This window comes from Taudactylus pleione, unplaced genomic scaffold (genome assembly GCF_031769625.1).
Source record: "Taudactylus pleione unplaced genomic scaffold, aTauple2 ptg000218l, whole genome shotgun sequence".
Classification (NCBI taxonomy): domain Eukaryota; kingdom Metazoa; phylum Chordata; class Amphibia; order Anura; family Myobatrachidae; genus Taudactylus; species Taudactylus pleione.
In genome coordinates, this window is record NW_028284620.1 from 5,313,755 (window position 1) to 5,334,825 (window position 21,071).

At 41.3% G+C, this 21,071-nt stretch overlaps 1 protein-coding gene across 2 annotated transcripts in view; it reads left to right on the forward strand.

Moving 5' to 3' along the window:
• TUSC3 (tumor suppressor candidate 3) overlaps positions 1 to 21,071 on the forward strand; it is a 293,630-nt gene that overhangs the window by 213,969 nt on the left and 58,590 nt on the right. For both annotated transcript variants that reach the window (XM_088478802.1, XM_088478801.1), the window contains exon 5: positions 1,154 to 1,294. In XM_088478802.1, coding sequence (XP_088334928.1) covers positions 1,154 to 1,294 — 141 coding nt within the window. The remainder of the gene's footprint in view (positions 1 to 1,153; positions 1,295 to 21,071) is intronic.

Sequence of the window (21,071 nt, forward strand, 5' to 3'; positions counted from 1 at the left end):
TTCTACACTGAAGTACTCGCAGTGCTTGTGGCAGGGTATGGTCAACCTCAAGCGCTGTGATAGCATCCGATGTACCGATGGTTGCATACACTTCCTGGACATGACGTGCACAAGTGGGCATCTTAAGACAGGCTGGTGGGTGTCTGCATACACTATGTGATCGCTCTCTAAGAAATACTGGGCATGCTAATGCATTGCTGTGCAGTAGCACTGCCTACGCAATTTGTGTACACAGCATGTGAGCGATCGCATCTAGCGAGCGGCTCTGAATCAGGCCCTTAGTACAGTCATATTTTGTATCTGATTTATTTATCACCACCATATTAAGCAGCACATTACAAACAGAATTGAATCATTCCCATTGACATTTTACAATACATATTATCTATAGAAATACCAGGGTTAAATTGATCAGAAACCAATTAATCTCTGTAAGTTTTGGGCATGTAGAAGGAAACCAAAGCACCTGGAGACAGCCCTCACACACGGGGAGTACATGCAGACTCGACACACATTGCGCTCTGGTTAGAATTGAGCCCATGGCCCAGTGCTGTGAGGCAGCAATGCTACACGCTGTGCCAACATACCACCATGATGTAAGAGCTTATCAATAGGAACCAGGGCCAGCTCCAAGCACACTAGGCGAGTGCGGCCACACAGGGGCGCCGGGGTCCGGCTGTAGAAGATACCCACCCTCCACCCACCTGCTTCTGTTATTATTTTATGCTCTGGGGGAGGGCGCAGTGAGGGAAGGGGCAGGTGGAGCACGGGATGGCTCTGGATGCCGAGACACCTAGCATCGGCCCTAATAGAAACGCACAAAACTCTTGCTATGGGAGAGACATGCCAATAGTATGTCATGGATTATATTTCTATAAACACCATATGACATGCAAATCATTTATGTTATTGTCATTGAGGTGAAAAGACTTCTCTTCTTTCAGTAATGTTATGTTCACATGTAACCACATTATATTGGTTGCTGAAAGATATTTATAACGTGTAAACCAACTGAGTTGGCAAATATTATTTTCTGTTGTTTAAACCTATTCTCTGTGGTTGATCATTGACTGCATTGACCTGTTCTGGGCGTCAAGTAGTTTCTGCTTTTGAAATATAATGCTTATATAAATCTGTTTTTTCTTTATGACAGATTCGTGTGTTCAGGCCTCCCAATTATTCTGGTACAATAGCTCTGGCCTTACTAGTGTCTCTGGTTGGTGGTTTACTTTATCTGAGACGAAACAACCTTGAATTCATCTACAACAAGACAGGCTGGGCCATGGCTGCACTTGTAAGTATTTACTTTGCTAAAGTCAGTGCTGTTTGTGTCAAAAAAACATCAATGTTACAACTATAAAAATAAGGGATGCAGTTATTATACCTACAGCCGGCATCCCGGCTGACGAAATCCCGATGCCGGAATGCCACTACCCGGCCAGAAGACGGGCGCCCGGACACCGGCAGTAGTGGAGATGCCGACACCGGAATACCGACAGTCGGGATACCAATCATAAGTATATCGGGGGGGATAAGGTTTAGGTGCCACAGGGGGGGTTAGGCTAGGGGAGGTGGAGGTTGGGGTTAGGTACCTCTGGGGGTCATTTAGGGTAGGGCACTACTGGGGGGAGGCTAGGGTTAGGCACTAAGAAGGGTGTGTTAGGTTTAGGCACCAAAGGGAGAGGGTTAAGTAGCCCATACACGATCGATTGCAACGATCAATCGTGTATATCGTGTGTGTATTGGCATGCTGTACGACGCGTCCCCGCCGTCGTACATTGGCATCGTAGATCTTATGGAAAAACCATAAGATCTGCGATCCATCATGCTGTTAAATAGGTAACCGAAGCATCTTGTAAGATGCATCGTTTACCATTCACAGCAGCATGCGATGCATCGGGCTGAATTTGAAAACGTACTGAGGTGTCGTACATTTTCAAATCGCACCGTGTATGGGCCGCTTTAGATTTAGGCACTAACGGGGAGGGTTAGTGTTAGGATGCAGGAACAGAAGGTTAGGGAAATAAGATAGGAGGGTTACCATACTTACCGGACCCTTGTTGGGATCCTGAGCATCAGGATGCCGCTGTCGGTCTATTGACAGCAGGCATCCCGACTGCCGGGATTTAATACCTATTCCAAAGATAACTGTACGTCAGCAGCTTAGTAAATAACAGTACTATACATGCAATCCAAGCTGCACAATATTTAACACTAAGTATTAAAACATGTAGGAATCCATCTATTGAATGTTTTAGCCATTCACTGAATGCATATTCAGTACATCTAGGTTTATGTTATTTATGTGCAACCATCAGCCATAACATTAAGACCACAGGTGAAGTGAATAACATTGATTGTCTCATTACAGTGGCACCTGTGAAGGGGTGGGATATATTAGGTAGCAAGTGATCAGTCAGTTCTTGAAGTTGATGTGTTGGAAGCAAGAAAAATGGGCAAGCATAAGGATCTGAGCGACTTTAACAAGTGCCAAATTGTGATGGCTAGGTGATTGTGTCAGAGCATCTCCAAAATGATAGGTCTTGTGGGCTGTTCCCTGTGGTTAGTACCTACCAAAAGTGGTGAAATGACAACTGGTGAACCGTAGACAGGGTCATGGGTGCCCAAGGCACATTGATGCATGTGAGAAGTGAAAAATAGCCTGTCTGGTCCAATACCGTAGAAAAGCTCTGTAGCATAAATTGCTGAAAACCTTAATGCTGGCTATAATAGAAAGGTGTTAGAACCTTACTTAAAAAACTATGGGGGTCATTCAGACCCGTTCGCTCGCAAAGGACGCTCGCAAACGGGTCGATGTTGCCCCACTTCGCATGCGCACGACGGAGGGATCTCCGTCGTGCGCATGCGCGAGACCCGGAGAGCGAGGGGCTCTCCGTCGCTCCGGGTCTCGCACCAAAGGGGGCGTGCTGTCGATGTTGATTGACAGCACGCCCCCTTTGGTGGGCGTGCTGGGGGCATGCCTGCCAGACGGAGGCGTTCCCATGGGAACGCCTACCATCTGAAGCCGGCCCCACTGACATCACTAGTGTTGTCAGTGGGAGTGATTTTGGCTCTGATATAGCCAAAATCACTCCAGGGCTTGCGGCAGCGAGACCCTACCGCAGGGTCTCCGTCGCAAGCCCGATGGTCGCGATGGTCTTGACCATCGCGACCATCATCATGGACGCTCGCATAAGCTGTGGGTGGTAACCCACAGCTATGCGAGCGTCCATGAGGACGCTCCTAAAACAGGTAGGAGGGCCCTGATTCAGAGCGAGCGCTCTGGTCAGAGCGTTCAGCTCTGAATCAGGCCCTATGTTAATTGTTGGAGTTTATTATAAATATTTTGATCATTGCAATTCTTAGTGCTTATAGGGCTTGATTCATTACCAATCGCAACTGCAGGCGTATGGCCAGCATTAGTCTGATGAATCACATTTTCTTTAAAATCATGTGGACGACCAGGTGCGTGTGTGTTGTTTAACTAGGATGTATTATATGAAGAAGGCAAATTGGCAGAGGCAGTGTGATACTCTGAGCAATGTTCTGATGGGAAACCTTGTGACTTTGACACATTGCTGCAGACAAAGAACCCCTCTTCATGGCAATGGTATTCCATGATGGCAGTGACCTCTTTCAGTAGGATAATGAGCCCTTCCACACTGCAAAAATTGTTCAGTAATGGTTTGAGGAACATGACAAAGAGTTCAAGGTGTTGACTTGAAATTCCCCAGATCACAATTCAATTGAGCATCTCAGGGATGTGCTGGAAATCAAGTCAAGCCATTGAGACCCCTACCTTGCAACTTACTGTACACAGGACTTAAAGGATCTGCTTCTGTTGTTTTGGTGCCAGATACCACAGGAGGGATGTAGTTAATAACCCGGCGGATGAGATGCCAGCGGTCGATATACCGACGACACCATCCTGCCACCGGGTAAAATGCTGACGCCACTATCTCTGCACAAATCAGGATTCCGACGTCGGAATCCCAACAGCCGGCATCCCGATCGTAAGAGACCGGAGACAGATAAGTATGAGCCGCGGCGGGGGGGTTATGCTTAGCACCTAGCACTTTAGGATGCGGGAAGAAGGGGTTAGGTATAGGCACCCCCGGGGGGACTTAGAGTTAGGCACCACCCCGGGAGTTTTAGGGTTACGCACCACCAAGGGAGGGTTGGGGGGGAGAGGGGAGGGTTAACTTACTTACCTTCCTTCGTAGGGTTCTCCTCCTGTCGGGCTTCCACGGTCTTGATTTGAACCTTAACGGCCGCCAGTATTTCAAACCCATTCCACCACAGGACACCTTCAAAAATCTTGTGGAGTCCATACGTCGACTTGTAAGAGCTGTTGTGGCGGCACAAGGAGGACCTACAAAATATTAGGCAGGTGGTTTTAATGTTATAGCTGATGGGTGTTGATTTCTGTGTGTGGATATATGTAACAGGTTGCAAGCTGTTACTGGCTTAAGAGCAGTGTGATAACATACAGTCCTATCTCTGTGTGAAGCAAGCTTGGTGCTGTGAATACTGGCACAAATCACTAAACTACAGTCATTAGGGTGTTAGACTTTGGTTTTGTTCCAGTAAAACCTTTTAGCTGGTCTGGGAATAGAGGAGTATCCTGCTGTGTAAAGGTGCCCACACACTGAATTACTCACAAATGATGTGATGTTGTTAACGATTTCCCTTGAACTCCCCGGCGGTCCTGGACTGACGATTTCGTGCATAAAGTGTTCATTATGACAAATGATCTACTAACGACCTAATGATATATCGTGCATCACTAACGATTTCAAAATTGTTAGACCGTTAACGATATATTGTTTGCTTACTAAAACACCTGACGATTTTATGAAAGATTTCTTCTATATTTAAATAATGGGCTGGACTAACTGGGGGTTATATAACTGCAGTGGAGCCATAGATTGGAAACATGTCAGGATAACCCCACCTGCCAACAGCGGATCATACTACTACAACTATAATTGGGTACTTCAGTATCGTGCTTATGGCGGTAGTAAATGCAAATTTTGAGTTTATCTTTCTGGATGTTGGAAATAATGGTGGCTCGTTCAAAAATACGCTATTCTACAAGCAGCTTACCTCAAAGACCCTCAACTTACCAACAGTAGAGGAAACCAAAATCAGCCTAAATTTTGTGTTTGTTGCAGACGAGGCCTTCGCAGTGCACGAACACACAATGAAGCCATACGCACAAAGGGATCCCATGAGAAGCGGAGCTACAAATACAGACTTTCCAAGGCACGCCATATTGTCAAAAGCACCTTTGGAATCCTCAGTAACCGCTTCCAAAATTTTCCACACCCCCATAAACCTGCAGGTGGACAAAATTGACTGGGTAGTCTCTGCATGCTGTGCCCTGCACAACTTTCTCTGCCTCAAAGCCACCCAGCAAAGGTCAACAGGCACAGCTGTAGCAGAAGATCCAGAACAGCCACAGGAGTAACAGAGCCGTAACTAGACTTTTAGGAGCCTTGTGCCAGAGAGAGCATTGGCGACCCCCCCCCCTCATTGTTTAAATAGGGACATAAGATAGTGCACCTGAAAAAGGGCCATGGCCTCATGGGGAAGGGCCAGGGAAGAGATTGGGGAGGCCAGGAGATGCTGGGGATTAAAGAAGAGGAAGAGGCAAGTGAGAATGAAAATAAACAAGAAAACAGTGCCTCCTGCCCAGCCCAAACAGTGCCTCCTGCCCTGCGGTTCTTTGTGTCATGGCACTGGCTGCACTACCCTAGTTATGGCCCTGAGAGGTAGTACAAATGCCGTGTGTGGCAGCACCTGGAGTTGTCTTCACAGGGACTGCATGATTAAAACAGGTCAGGGAGCAGTAAGGAGGACTCTACTCATTAAAGTAGAGTGGACTATTGGGGACCTTGCGACAATTCTCCATTTATGTACAAATCTGGACTCTCACATCTCACAATTACATTTAATCACTTTGTCTCTACTTACCAATAGTGCCTCCAATGTTTCCACATCTACGGGCTCCTCCTCTACATTCTCTCTCTCTGGCCATTACTACAGTCCTGTTCTCTGTAGCTCCTGAGCAAGGGTGAAGCTGAGCTGGGTATAATACCAAAGCGTCGGCTGGTACACTTCATCAGTCCCTGCACCGGACCTCCTGGAATTCTGAATTTTTTTGTGCTCCTTGACAAAAACTGTTTTCAGGTTCTGGATTTTTCATTGTACCCAATCCAGTGAGGCAGCGTTGTAGTAAGACCTGCTGAAGTAGGTCAACTGTTGCAGCGCCTGGTTATGTTTGGACTTGTTGGCGTAGTCCTTAGATTTTATCTGCCAAAGACATTCATGCTCAGTATAGATATCAATAAAAACTTGGATAAATTCTCTATCCATAGACATATCTGTGTGACATATTTGTGTAAAAAAAATTAAAGAATAATAAATTATGTAGTACAATTTGATATGTGTATCCCCCCTCCAACAGTGGTTAATGTTTATATTACTTTTATTAATAAAGTTTTACTCATCTCTCATTTTTTTTTTACACATTGGCATTCGGAGGGGAGGGGTAAACTAATCACACATTATTATAAAAACAGGTTTTGATAATCCGAGCGCTTCACAGTTAAGAGTGTAAGTGCATCAATAGGTTAATATGGTACACCCACAGTTCACCATAAAATAGACAAATAAAAACAGAGGTAAACCTTGCGCACAAACCTCAGTGGGGAATTACTCTTCAGTAGTGATATATTGGAATTACCATAAAGTCAACATAAAAAATCCATAATTAAATATTACTGTATTAGTTCATCCAGGTTAAAACAGTACATGCATGTGTCCTCTTCTTAAAAATACACTGGTCTGCCCACACAACACACTGATCACTTGCTAACTTTTTCAAACACCCTGGAGTGTCTCTTGTTCCTCAAAAACAGATAAGGGAAACAAGAGAGAGGCTGCAATAGTGTGATACAATTTTAATACAGTGACAATGTGTTAAAATAATACTGAGGCTGCGTACCAGACATCCAGGTGTATAATAACACCATCAAGCATAATCAGTAGTAATTACAGGGTACCTCCTGGGCTCAAAAATCCACCCTCTCTGCTTAGGTCTGGGACAGCTGTTACAATATCCACCAACGCGTTTCAGCTTACAAAGAGCCTTTGTCAAGGTGTGTTAGGCTAGACCAAATGTCCTTGTTTATATCCCCCCTCCCACCTTATGATTGGTCCATACATTTCATATGTGGTTAATGGGGATAGTGCTTAATCCTTTTGTCATACAAACAGGTACTTTATACAATGTTAGTACCTTCATTTTGTGAATCCCAAGATGCCCGCTATTATGAATCCAATGTAAAAAACCGGCGTGCGTTCCACCACGGTCTCCGCGTGGAACGCATACGCTTCCGGCATTGGCCACCGGAAGTCGTCATCTTAAATCGCCAACTGCGCTCCACAGCCTATCTGTGTGGAGCGCATGCATTTCTGGCCATTACCTAATGGTTCTGTCCTCCGGAGCTGCTCCGTGTGTACTGCGTTCCACTCTTGGAACACACGGGCTTCCGGTTATCTCCACCGGAAGTCCATGTGTTGTCTTGGAGATGTTTATGATTCTGCGTTTCACGACAGCAGTCTCATGAAATGCAGTCCTATCTATTGGGAAAATTTTTATCATAGATCTCCCGTGGGACATATCCGCTTGCTTCTAGAATCCCCAAATTCTTATGTTGTCGACATTCTTATAAAAATAGGTTTCCACTTTTGTTTAAAAATCGGGTCAGATGGGAATCACAATTACAAATAATAAAATGCATAAGTGTATATAAATATATAGAAGACCATAAAATAAGGAAAACTGACTTAAAACCATATAAAATGAGACAGAATAAATATAGAAACAGGTTCAATTGCTAAAACCCTCTGTTGCTGAAATAAAATCAGATATATATCTTAATAAAAATCAATGTTAAAACTCCTTTCTACAGTATTATTATAAAAACCATTTTAGCTCAAAATCTATATTCATACCTTTGGGGTGAAGGGTCCCTATTTCATAAATCATCTTCATTTCAGTTTGTGCTAGATTATTATCGATTTTCTTTTTTCTCCAGTGTTTTTCCACTATTTTTATCCCTATCACTCTATTGATCCCCCTAATGGAGCTATTGTGGTGTTCTTTGAAATGATTGGACACTGAATGTTTGTCATACCCCTTCTTTATGTTTCTCACGTGCTCTGACCATCTTTCCTTCAGGGAGCGAGTGGTGCGTCCTATGTACTGAAGACCACATTTGCATTCGATCAAATATATACAGTTTGTGCTGTTACATGTGATAAATTGCGTAATATCATACGTTACACCTGTATTCTTTGAACTATATTGTTCTAGTTTGTTCTGTTGTGTTACATGATTTTTACACATCTGGAATGACCTGCATCGATAGAATCCTTTGGATTTAATTCTATTCATCCTTTTAGATGGAATTGCACTTTTTACCAATCTATTTTTTAAGTTGTCAGCTTTTCTATATACAAATGAAGGTTTGTCTGGAATAAAAGGTTTTAAAATTGGGTCTTTTTGTAGAAGATACCAATATTTCTTAATCAATTTTTCCACTGATTATATTGCCCATTGAAAGTGGTAATGAAGGGTATATCTAGTTTTTTTCCATCCATATTTTTTGTTTTAGATATTAGCAATGAATCTCTATTGACCTGTTCCATTTCTTTAATGGGAATGTCTAATTCTCTTCTAGAATAACCTTTAGCCACAAATTTTGTTTTGTAGGACTTCCACCTGTTCTGAAAACACTTCTTTTTCTGTACAGTTTTGTCTTATTCGTCTAATTTGGCCTCTTGGTATATTCTTGAGCCAGACTGGATGATGATTGCTCTTCATATTTATATAGGCATTACTATCCGTAGGTTTAGTGTTATTTTTAGTTTGTAAACAATTTTCCTTGTTATATATATTAAGATCTGAAAACATGATTTCTGTTTTACTGTGAGAATAAAAAGAGCTTAGAACACAGGGAAGATCAAATAGATTATGAAAGTCAGGTAGAGACTAAAATTTATAATCTCAGCACATATATCCTTTCTCAGGTTGAAAATTCAGCCCTACAATAGGGATTCAAATTTGCCCTAGCCTCAAAGCTGAATAAATTTGAAACATATGTAGACCTTCAAAAGTTTATAAGAAAAATCTCCCTAAAAACATATTTCCTCAATCAAAAAGGAGTTGAGAACAACAAAAGAGAAATATTTAAACCCAAATTGAATTTTAATCCTACGTATAATCGAGGATGCTTTCTTGAAAGTTTTCAAAAAGCCATTTGTGAAGAACTAGACGAAATGAACAGTATGGAATAAGATTAAGAATAATATGAATAAGAAAGAAAGGGAAGCAGTCAAAAACCTACAGAATAATGAGACGATCACGATTAAACCAGCTGACAAAGGGGGAGCATCGTCATTATGGACACTAATAAATCCGAAAAAGAAATCTTACGCCAATGAAATGACAGAACGACCTACAAACCATTGAAAACTAACCCAAGTGATCGGATCGAGAAGGATTTGGTTAGGCTGCTAGAAAATACAAAGAAGACAACACCATCACGGAAAATGAAGCTAAGTATATTATAAAGGATAATCCTTCTTTTCCAGTCTTCTATGTACTACCAAAAATTCACAAAAGTTTAGTTGACCCTCCGGGGAGACCCATAGTTGCCGGTATAGAATCAGTGACCTCCAACTTATCACACTTCACGGATTTTCATTTACAACCTGAAGTCATTAAATTAAAATCGTATATTAAGGACACCACAGATATTCTGACTAAAATTAAGGACTTAAAATGGCAACTACATTCTAGTGACAGCAGACGTGAGTAGTCTCTACACCATTATTGAACACATGAAGGGTGTAGAAGCCACATGATTCTTTTTAAACCAAAGTGATATTAGTAAGAGAAAAATTGATATTATATTAGACAGTATTTATTTTATTTTAACAACAATTTCTTCTGGCACAGTGGTACCTTTTATGAACAGAAAAGGGGGACCGCTATGGGAACTCGTTTTGCCCCTTCATATGCGAATCTGTTCATGGGTCTATGGGAAGAAGAACACATATGGACTAATAATGAATACAAAGACAATATTAAATTATGGTATAGATTGATAGACGACATTATATTTATTTGGATAGGGGAAGAAGAATTAAAAAGTTTCTGCGAGACATTAAATCAGAATGATTTTAATATTCAGCTTTTATTTAATCACAGTAAAACATAAATCGTGTTTTCAGATCTTAATATTTATATCAAGAAAAATTGTTTACATACTAAAAATCACACTAAACCTACGGATAGTAATGCATATATAAATATGAAGAGCAATCATCATCCAGTCTGGCTCAAAAATATACCAAGAGGCCAAATTAGACGAATAAGACAAAACTGTACAGAAAAAGAAGTGTTTTAAGAACAGGTGGAAGTCCTACAAAACAAATTTGTGGCTAAAGGTTATTCTAGAAAAGAATTAGACATTTCCATTAAAGAAATGGAACAGGTCAATAGAGATTCATTGCTAATATCTAAAACAAAAAATATGGATGGAAAAAAACTAGATATACCCTTCATTACCACATTCAATGGGCAATATAAATCAGTGGAAAAATTGCTTAACAAATATTGGTATCTTCTACAAAAAGATCCAATTTTAAAACCTTTTATTCCAGACAAACCCTCGTTTGTATATAGAAAAGCTGACAACATAAATAATAGATTGGTAAAAAGTGCAGTTCCATCTAAAAGGACGAATAGAATTAAATCCAAAGGATTCTATCGATGCGGGTCATGCCAGATGTGTAAAAATCATGTAACACAACCGAACAAACTAGAACAATATGGTTCAAAGAATACAGGGGTAACGTATGATATTACGCAATTTTTCACATGTAACAGCACAAACTGTATATATTTCATCGAATGCAAATGTGGTCTTCAGTACATAGGACGCACCACTCGCTCCCTGAAGGAAAGATGGTCAGAGCACGTGAGAAACATAAAGAAGGGGTATGACAAACATTCAGTGTCCAATCATTCAAAGAACACCACAACAGCTCCATTAGGGGGATCAATAGAGTGATAGGAATAAAAATAGTGGAAAAACACTGGAGAAAAAAGAAAATCTATAATAATCTAGCACAAACTGAAATGAAGTTGATTTATGAAATAGGGACCCTTCATCCCAAAGGTATGAATATGGATTTTGAGCTAAAATGGTTTTTTATAATAATACTGTAGAAAGGAGTTTTAACATTGATTTTTATTAAGATATATATCTGATTTTATTTCAGCAACAGAGGGTTTTAGCAATTGAATCTGTTTCTATATTTATTCTGTCTCATTTTATATGGTTTTAAGTCAGTTTTCCTTATTTTATGGTCTTCTATATATTTATATACACTTATGCATTTTATTATTTGTAATTGTGATTCCCATCTGACCCGTTTTTTAATCAAAAGTGGAAACCTATTTTTATAAGAATGTCGACGACATAAGAATTTGGGGATTCTAGAAGCAAGTGGATATGTCCCACGGGAGATCTATGATAAAATGTTTCCCAATAGATAGAACTGCGTTTCACGAGACTGCTGTCATGAAACGCAGAATCATACACATCTCCAAGACAACACATGGACTTCTGGTGGAGATAACCGGAAGCCCGTGCGTTCCACGCTATGAGCAGAGTGGAGCGCAGTACACAAGGAGCAGCTCCGGAGGACAGAACCATTAGGTAATGGCCAGAAATGCATGCACTCCACACAGATAGACAGTGGAGCGCAGTTGGCGATTTAAGATGACAACTTCCGGTGGCCAATGCTGGAAGCGTATGCGTTCCACGCGGAGACCGCGGTGGAACGCACGCCGGTTTTTTACATTGGATTCATAATAACGGGGATCTTGGGATTCACAAAAAGAAGGTACTAACATGGTATAAAGTACCTGTTTGTATGACAAAAGGATTAAGCACTATCCCCATTAACCACATATTAAATGTATGGACCAATCATATTGTGGGAGGGAAGACATAAACAAGGACATTTGGTCTAGCCTAATACACCTTGACAAAGGCTCTTTGTAAGCTGAAACGCGTTGGTGGATATTGTAGGAACAGCTGTCCCAGACCTAAGCAGAGAGGGTGGCTTCTTGAGCCCAGGAGGTACCCTGTAATTACTACTGATTATGCTTGATGGTGTTATTATACACCTGGATGTCTGGTACGCAGCCTCAATATTATTTTAACACATTGTCACTGTAATAAAACTTTATCACACTATTGCGGCCTCTCTCTTGTTTCCCTTATCTGTTTTTGAGGAACAAGAGGCACTCCAGGGTGTTTGAAGAAGTTAGCAAGTGACCAGTGTGTTGTGTGGGCAGACCAGTGTATTTTTAAGAAGAGGACACATGCATGTACTGTTTTAACCCGGATGAACTAATACAGTAATATTTAATTATGGATTTTTTATGTTGACTTTATGGTAATTCCAATATATCACTATTGGAGAGTAATTCCCCATTGAGGTTTGTGCGCAAGGTTTACCTCTGTTTTTATTAATCACACATTATTGCCCTACATGGTAGACAGTGGTATGCACATTGGGTTTCATTCCATATGTAAAACATTAAGCAGTTTTCCAAATAGTGTAATATGTTCAAAAACAGGTTTATTATACAACCAATAATTACAGGTTAAAGGAATAAAACGTCTCATAAATAGGTAAGTAAATGGAGGCTTTACCAGATATCTGTGTCAATAGGGCAAGAACAGTAGCTGGAATAAAGGTGGAGGCACCAAAATATCTATCCTGGCTCCTGCAATTCTTTCTTCATGTGGGATCGTAATCGGTTTAGATTTTCTACCAGTGAAGTGTAAAATTACATTAATGTTAGATCTTCTGCAAAGCTCTTCCTAGTAGTCTCATCTGTTGCAGGAAAGAATGAAAGGTCAGGTTTATGACATCGTTGACATGTTCTCCTACATTGTGTTCTCATGCAGTTAGTATCTCTCTATATCCTTGAGGAATTCACTGGATTCTGTAGGCCCCCATCATAGTAGTCTGATTTGCCATACACTCGCTTGTATCACAATGGTTACACTGCATTTAGTGGCCCTGATTTAGAGTTGTACACTATTGTCACCACAGCTGCGATCCCGGTTGCAGCTGCTCTATGAAAATATGCAAATGTCGCAGCTGCCGGGGATTGCATTGAGACAACCACTGGCGGCATAACAAATCCAAGCAACTGCATAGAAATACGCAGGTCGTTCGCAGATCCTTCGATTATCAGACTCCTGATTAGTCCTATAATCACGCAGAATGGCAGCGACAACTGAGATGCCACAGCCATATTGCAGGCACAGGAAGTGACACGCACGTTTTTACCCAACACACCCTATTATCACCCCCAAACTCTTCCTGACTGTCAATCACACTGCAAATAAAGACTCACAGTGTGTGACTTCGATAATGTACCTTGATGCACGCGTAGATTACAGATAATCGGTCTAATGCGTTAACATTGGCTTTGCGTCTGTCACTGAATCAGGCCCATTATCCTAATACTGTATGTCTGTCCATAAAGTACAATCATTTGTTCAACACTTAAATATTCATGTTATGCTTTCATTATTTACAGCAAGAATTTTCAGAATCATAATACATCAGAGAAATCAATGCAATACATCACCCTGTAAAACCTTTGCTTTTAAACCACTGCAATACAACAAACCCCTGCATTCACCAATAAATAACTACAGTTATGAATAGATTAAACATACTGACCACTGAATCCTTTGTTTCTCTGTGTTAGTCAGCAGGCCTGGTTATTGTTTTAAGACGGTTGTATAAATCCATAGATCCCTGGCTCTAGAGTGCTTGTCTTCCTATTCATACAATTATGTGTACAATTAAACTTTAACGCTGTAAACTTGCAAACAAGTGAATCTAATTTCTGTCCAACTCACCCTTTTCCTGATTTAAATGGCAAAAGTGATTTTATCTCCCCCTCTCTGTTGATCAGTTTATTAAACACAACAAAATACCTTCAGAAGCCCATTACTTATAATGACCGTGGTAATGTTTATTTACCTTGTTTCCATCTTCATCTCGGTAATATTCAAAATACAAAGCCACAGTGTAATGGTTCATTGGAAAATGGTACTTTGTGTTTCTGGACAATCCTTCCCTTCAACCACTTGCACATTTCCTCTTAATGATGCTACTCTATTGGCCATTCATAAAAGAAAGTTAATTAGATAGTCTACTAAAGCCTAATGGAACATAGCATGTCTGTGGGCTACCACTTTATCAGATACTCACTCGAGGCCCTGACCATTCATTACTACAGTACATCTCTGGCCAATCTTTTCATCATGCTGACAGTCAGTCTGCCTTCTGTGTTGGGCAATTTTGGTGTAATTCATAATACCTAGTAATTTGAGGATCTGGGTTGGAGGTTTGCAATCAGCGTTCAACTTTCTTGGTACACCTTGGTGAATCAGCTGCTCTGGATGTTTTCTAAGGCACTCCTCCTCAGGTGTCACTTCTGTTGGAGTTTTCAATTTGCTAATTTCACTGAATATAATGGACTGACGTTATGCTCTGTCTTATCATCCAGCTTCTCTGGTTCTTGCCAGTTTATAGATGGATTCAGATCTGATGGAGACTCTTTTGCTTTTTGAGTACCACTTAGACTGCTGGACCATCAGAGTTACCTCAGAAATGCTCTCATGTCCTGGTTCTGTAGAATGCTCCTCTGTAGTGCTGGTTATTGTCTCCTGACATGTTAACACCTCCACAGGCACATCTGCTCCTTTTTTCCTCATTAATTGCCCCTTTTTTATTTCTGGACCAGGATCCAATTCTCCTTTGCTGCCCAACACAATTCTTAGGATAATCAATGATCTGTCTGCTGTTTTTGCTCTCTCTCCAACTGGCACTGAGTGGGAACAACTTGTCTCTGAAGAAAGAGTTTATGGTTGGAATATTTGCTGTCGCCACCACACAACCAGCAAAGTATGGTTCGAAATACATTGCTTGGCCAGGCGTCTCATGTCGCTGTATCCCCACATGCACATTTTTGAGGAAGTAGGCTTTCATAGAGGGGACATTCTCCGCCATTTCACTGTACCTTGTCCGTGACTTTTGGGAAAGGCAGACAGACACAAAACACAAGCTGCTATTCTCTACTACTCGCTGGATCCTAAGGAAAATACAGTATACAGTTACCACACACTTAATGGTTCTGTCTATGATGAGTCTTAGTCACCTACCCTCTAAACATGAACACCTATTCATTTCCATTAATTGCAATTGGAGCCTTCACCACCCATTCACAGATGTTTTGATGGTGAATGGAACATGTTTCCCAAAACTCCCACTGTAGTGTGCACATTTCTGCAAAAAGAGCCAAGGGACAAGACTGTAACGGCTACATCAGGGCAGTTGAGAGGTATGGGGCAGGTGGTATTTAAATATAATGTACTTGGTGAGCTTAGGGCCTGATTCAGAGATGTACGCAATGCTGATATTTACGCAGATCGAGCGATTGTTTGCCATTGTGCATGCATGTAAGCTGCACTGCACATGCGCAGTGAATCTTTCACAATTGCGTCCACACAGAGGATTCACTTGCAAAGGGAGTGACATACAGTAAGTGACACCCCCAAGCAAGCAAAAAGCATACAATTCCACACAAGTTCCAAATGGCCACTAATGTGGCGCATTCGACAAGAACACTTCGTAGAGAGACCCATGCATTTGCAGTTCTAAAGAAACATTGAACGTTTTTATCAGGACGACAATGCCAGCTGTCATGTTTCCAGGGCGACGCTGGGCTGATATACAGAAAATTTGGTCACACGGATGGACTGGCCAGCTCAGAGCCCCGATCTTAACCCCAATTGAGAACCTCTGGGACAAATTGAAGTGACGGGTGCATTCTAGGCCGACTCCACCTTCTTCAGTTTCACAGTTGGTCACTGTACTTAAGGCTGAATGGCAAAACATACTGCCTGCTGTTGTCCAGGAACTTGTGGACAGTTTGCCAAAAAGGGTGTCTGCAGTAATCACTGCACGTGGTGGACCTACATAGTACTGACATAAATAAAATCTTGTTGATCTATTTGCTGTCAGTGTCCAATCACTTCTGTTTACATAGTGTATGTAATGTTATGTGTGGACTGTGTAGAGGGGAGGTAATTAGTAGTAGTAGAATAGCTGATGCAGTTCAGACTCTGGGCCTGATTCAGACCCACTCACTAGATGTGGCCGCTTGCTCCCAGCGTATGTAAATTTTGCAAAGTGACATCAAGGCAGCCGCTCGCTCGGCAAGACATAAGCACGCCCACTATGTCTTGGCGAGCGATCACTTTGTGTTTATAGATGCCCACCAGCCTGTCTTTAGCCGCCCACTAGCGAACGGCATCTCCAGGGAGTATATTCAACCATCGCTACATCGGGGTCCATCGGATCTGACCGCAGCACTTGCGTTTGACTGTACCCTACAGCAAGCATTGCGAGCACTTCAGTGTATAATTCAACCAGGTGACGTGTACTATGACGCTGCCTGTTAATAATGCACGCCCCAGAAACGGCGTGAAAACACTTTGGCACGCCTGCATCTGCAAGTACACTCCCCCGTTACCACTGCCTTGCCCGTTACCACCCACAAACGGCCTCTCCTGTCACTCATTCCACTGGGCTGTCTTTGTAGAGCGAGCGGGCAAAGTACGATTGCTCGTACTAGTTTGCGCAGGCGCACTGCGAACTACATGTGCACATTAGTGAACATCGTCTGCAACGAGCGGCCGCTTGCTAGCGAGCGGGTCTGAATCAGGCCCTCTGTGTTGCTATTCACATTTCTACATAGCACAGTGATTTAGTAGGGAATAGAGCGACTGTGATACATAGTGGCAGACTTCAGTTAGTGTATTATATTCCGAACTTGGGGCCTGATTCAGTGGTGCTCGCTATTTGCGAGCGCTCACTCTGAATCAGGGCGTTCTTTTTTTTTTCCTTCGGGAACGCCCCCGTTTGTGCAGCCACCCCCCCCTACCCGCCTACAAAATGGGGCGAGCTGTCGATCAACATCGACAGCCGCCCCGTTTTGTTGCGAGCCCCGGAGCGAGTGAAGTACTTACTCGCTACGGAGCTTGTGCACGCGCGCGGCGCGTGCCGCACGTGAGCACTCGGCCACCATCGACCTAATTGCAAGCGCTATGCGCTCGCAAGCGGGTCTGAATCAGGCCCTTGGTGCCCACATAAATTAAATATGTATTTTTTCATGTAGTGTTATCAAGTGACCTTGAACTATAACACTTTTAAAGTTAAACTTTTATGTAATAGCACATGCAGTGTAATTATTTCTTCTACAAAATAGACTCAGGGATTTGAATCACTTTGTATACATGCAGCCTGTACATTAGACATTAGTTCAGGGTCGTGTGTTTCAGCTCCTTTCCCTCAGCTTGATAGATTTACTGAGATGCAAACCTCTTTCTGAGACAAAAACCATCTAGCACTGAAAAGCTCCAAGGTAACATCTCCATTATCTGTGCACAGTGAAGTGTCCACTGTCAATTTCCCTGACATATTGTTTATAACACTGACAGTTCTGGAGATCCAGCAACTCAGACTCACTATCAGATGAAAGAGAGAAGGCAGTGAGTACGCATTAAGAAAAAAAGGTGCACATTTGTATTACTATTACCTCAAATTGATTCCATCAGTCATTGCCTCTTGCCTGAAAATACAGATATGTCCACTCGTCCAATGTGATGCTAAAAGACAAGCAGTTATTGTATGGTGTTGTATAGTATAACCTGATTTAGTGCACAGTTACATGAAGCAATTTCTGCATTAGCTCCTGTGAGAGAGTGATGAACCTTTGGCCCAGAAAAGTCCGGTGGAAAGGTCACATAGGTCTGGGCACGTTAGATATTTTATCATGGTATCAATTAAGACTGAATTGTTTGTGTTTTTTATTTTACATAGATGTAATGAAGGGAATGTAAGAACCATATATGCTTGCAGAAGGCTTATAGCATTAAAAAAGCAGCCAATGAGTGAAGAAAAAGGAAAAACTGTAAAATCCAGTTTGTTTCTGTCCTTACCTCTCTTTTCACATTACCGCCAGCCTGAACTCTCTTCTGCAGGTATCACCGCTTTAGAGAGCTGTGCTTCGACATTAACTGCACAGGAATTGGTTTTACACACGTACAGTTGCAGATTAAGCACAATGGAACTTGGCGTGTGAAAAAGCCGCGACCGCTCGCATCGGACCCTTTTTACACAGATTCATACTTGGTCACACACAGATGTACAAATATCGCACACCAAAGTGATCAGTGTAATCTAGCATTGTCGTTTTGTCTCTCCCAGTTGTTTTATTTATGCAAGTAATACGTGCCGAGAGGGAGTGTTTGGCGCAACTGAAGCCACATTGTATAAAGTCATATCTGTATGTGGCCCCTGATTTGCCTGAGGTCATAGTCATCCAATCAGATGGAGCTTGCTTGAGATCTTTGTTTTATAAAATAAATCTAAATATTTAATGGCTAAGATTAGTTTTCCAGTGCTTTATATAAATATTAATTTCACAGTTTTCTGAGATAAATAAATATCTAAAATGTTTTTTGAAGAAAATTATAATATATCAAACTGTCCTTTGTTAGCATGAATAGATTTTGATGTATTGTTCAGAAATTGACATTCATTTAAACTTATCATTTTGGGCGGGATGTATCAAATAGAAAAATGCAGCAAATCCTCTGAAAAATGTTAGAACAATTATTGCATTATATATGGATCCCCATATGTATGAAAAGGGTCCAATATCTGCTGTGGGCAGGCGGCACAGCAGTTCCCATAGGCTTCTCTGGGACTATAATGTGGCTGCATACATCAAGCTCTGGAAAGCATGACATTCTGGAGCTGGTGCATGTTAAGTAATGTCATCATTAGATGGAGTAGAATATACAAGCCTATGAATTCCGTGAGAGGGAACCGAAGCATCGTTGTTCATTACATGCAGCTTGCGCAGGTCGATGGCCGCACATGTGCATTTTACCCTCCGGGTCATAAACCCAGAAGTCTATCCATTGCAGGGACAGCTGTACATCGGAAGAGCTGTCCCCGAAAGAAAGAATTTTTGCATACCGATGATCTAAACTTCCGGTATACATCTATATGCAGTGGGAAATGTTCGCAATATATTTGCATTTAATGATACATCTCCCCCTTAAGGGGGAATTCAATTAGCCACGGTAATGTACCACGACTGATTGATCTCCCAGGAGCTATTCAATTAGCCCTGAAACACAGCCACCAGCAGCCTCTATCAGGGATAGTTTTTTTCAGGAGCTCGGCAGCCTACGAAAAAAATATATGAAATTACAGTGTTATCGGGAACATCTGTGAACTTCTAATGGATCCTATGTGTATTCGCCCAAAAACAGATAATTTTTCGCCCAGATAAAATGGGCCTTAACCACTTACCTGGCATGATTCGACCAAACCTGGCTGGGCTTTCCCTGACATGGTCACATCTGATGCGACCAGTCAGAAATGTCCAGTGGGCGGCTGCCAGAAGGCAATTTTCCAACTGCCACCAGTCTCAGAGGGACCTTCCATCCCCTCTGCATCATTGGATATCCCCCCCATATTATCTGCCCGCAAAATTAATGAGGCTAATTGAATTCCTGTCTTAGGCCTAAAATACTAATACCTTCTTCCTCATTTATGTCTCTGGTAAGGATGAAAGTGAGGGAACATCTGTACTGCCTTTCTTACATGTCACTGTAGTACACTTAAATATGCTTTCAGAAGTTGAAAGGCACTTTCCTATATAAAATGTACTAGGACCAGATAGATAGATAGATAGATAGATAGATAGATAGATAGATAGATAGATAGATAGATAGATAGATGGATAGATGTGACATAGATAGATAGATAGATAGATAGATAGATAGATGTGAGATAAATAGATAGATAAATAGATAGATAGATAGATGTGACATAGATAGATAGATAGATAGATAGATAGATAGATAGATAGATAGATAGACAGACAGAGGACACAGCCTGGCTTTCAAAGGCCATTTAAAAATCAAGCCTTTCCTCATAATTTTGTCCATTATCAAAAGTCTAAACTTGGACTTTTAAATGAATAAGAACAACATAATAGTTTTATGTTTAGTAGTATTTAAATGGCTTTTGTGCTTTAATATACTGTTGATCTAAGTCTTATTCTTACTGAGCAGCTGGTAAAACATATTCATGTTTGTTTGTTTACCACAAATGTAATCTATACAAATGTCAACAACATTAACAAGATCTTCAATCTCTGCATGAAATTGCATTTCATTAGAAAGGTGCTATAAACTCTGAGTAAGGCACTTGAAAGGTAGAAAATTGGAACTGATACTGTATAAAAGCAAGAAAACCACTTAACAAAATGCAAGAGAATATACCCAAAGTGATTTAAGCTCTTATTTTATGGTGGGGTTTTTTAAAGTCAATTTTAGAGTTCATAAAGCAAGATACGTTAGTTTATCGTACACGGTATAACTTTTATTTTTCAATGGCTCTAGAGAAGAATACAGTACAGTATAAACAATGACAAAATCTATCAACAGATATAGCAAGCAGCACATTGTTTTCTAATGTTGCGCCATTCTGCCTCCATCATATAGCCCATGCAGTATGTAATCTTAACACTAAACATCAAATCAATGAATATTCAATAGCAAAGCATGTGGTTAGCCATGGAATTGTGAGTAAAGCTAATTGTAAATATGAGGTTTTCAAAGTTTACTTTGAATGACTGTGAGCTGAATGACAAGTAAATACTGTAAAGAGCAGTGTTCACAGCCTTTGGCTGGTTTTTATTATAGCAAGTGGAGGTCACATCTGTGGTCTCCATGTTGTGGTGAGGTTTTTGGTGGAGGACTATAGTGCCTTAAACTACTTATTATCATTTGCATAAATGGCCTGAGGTAGCT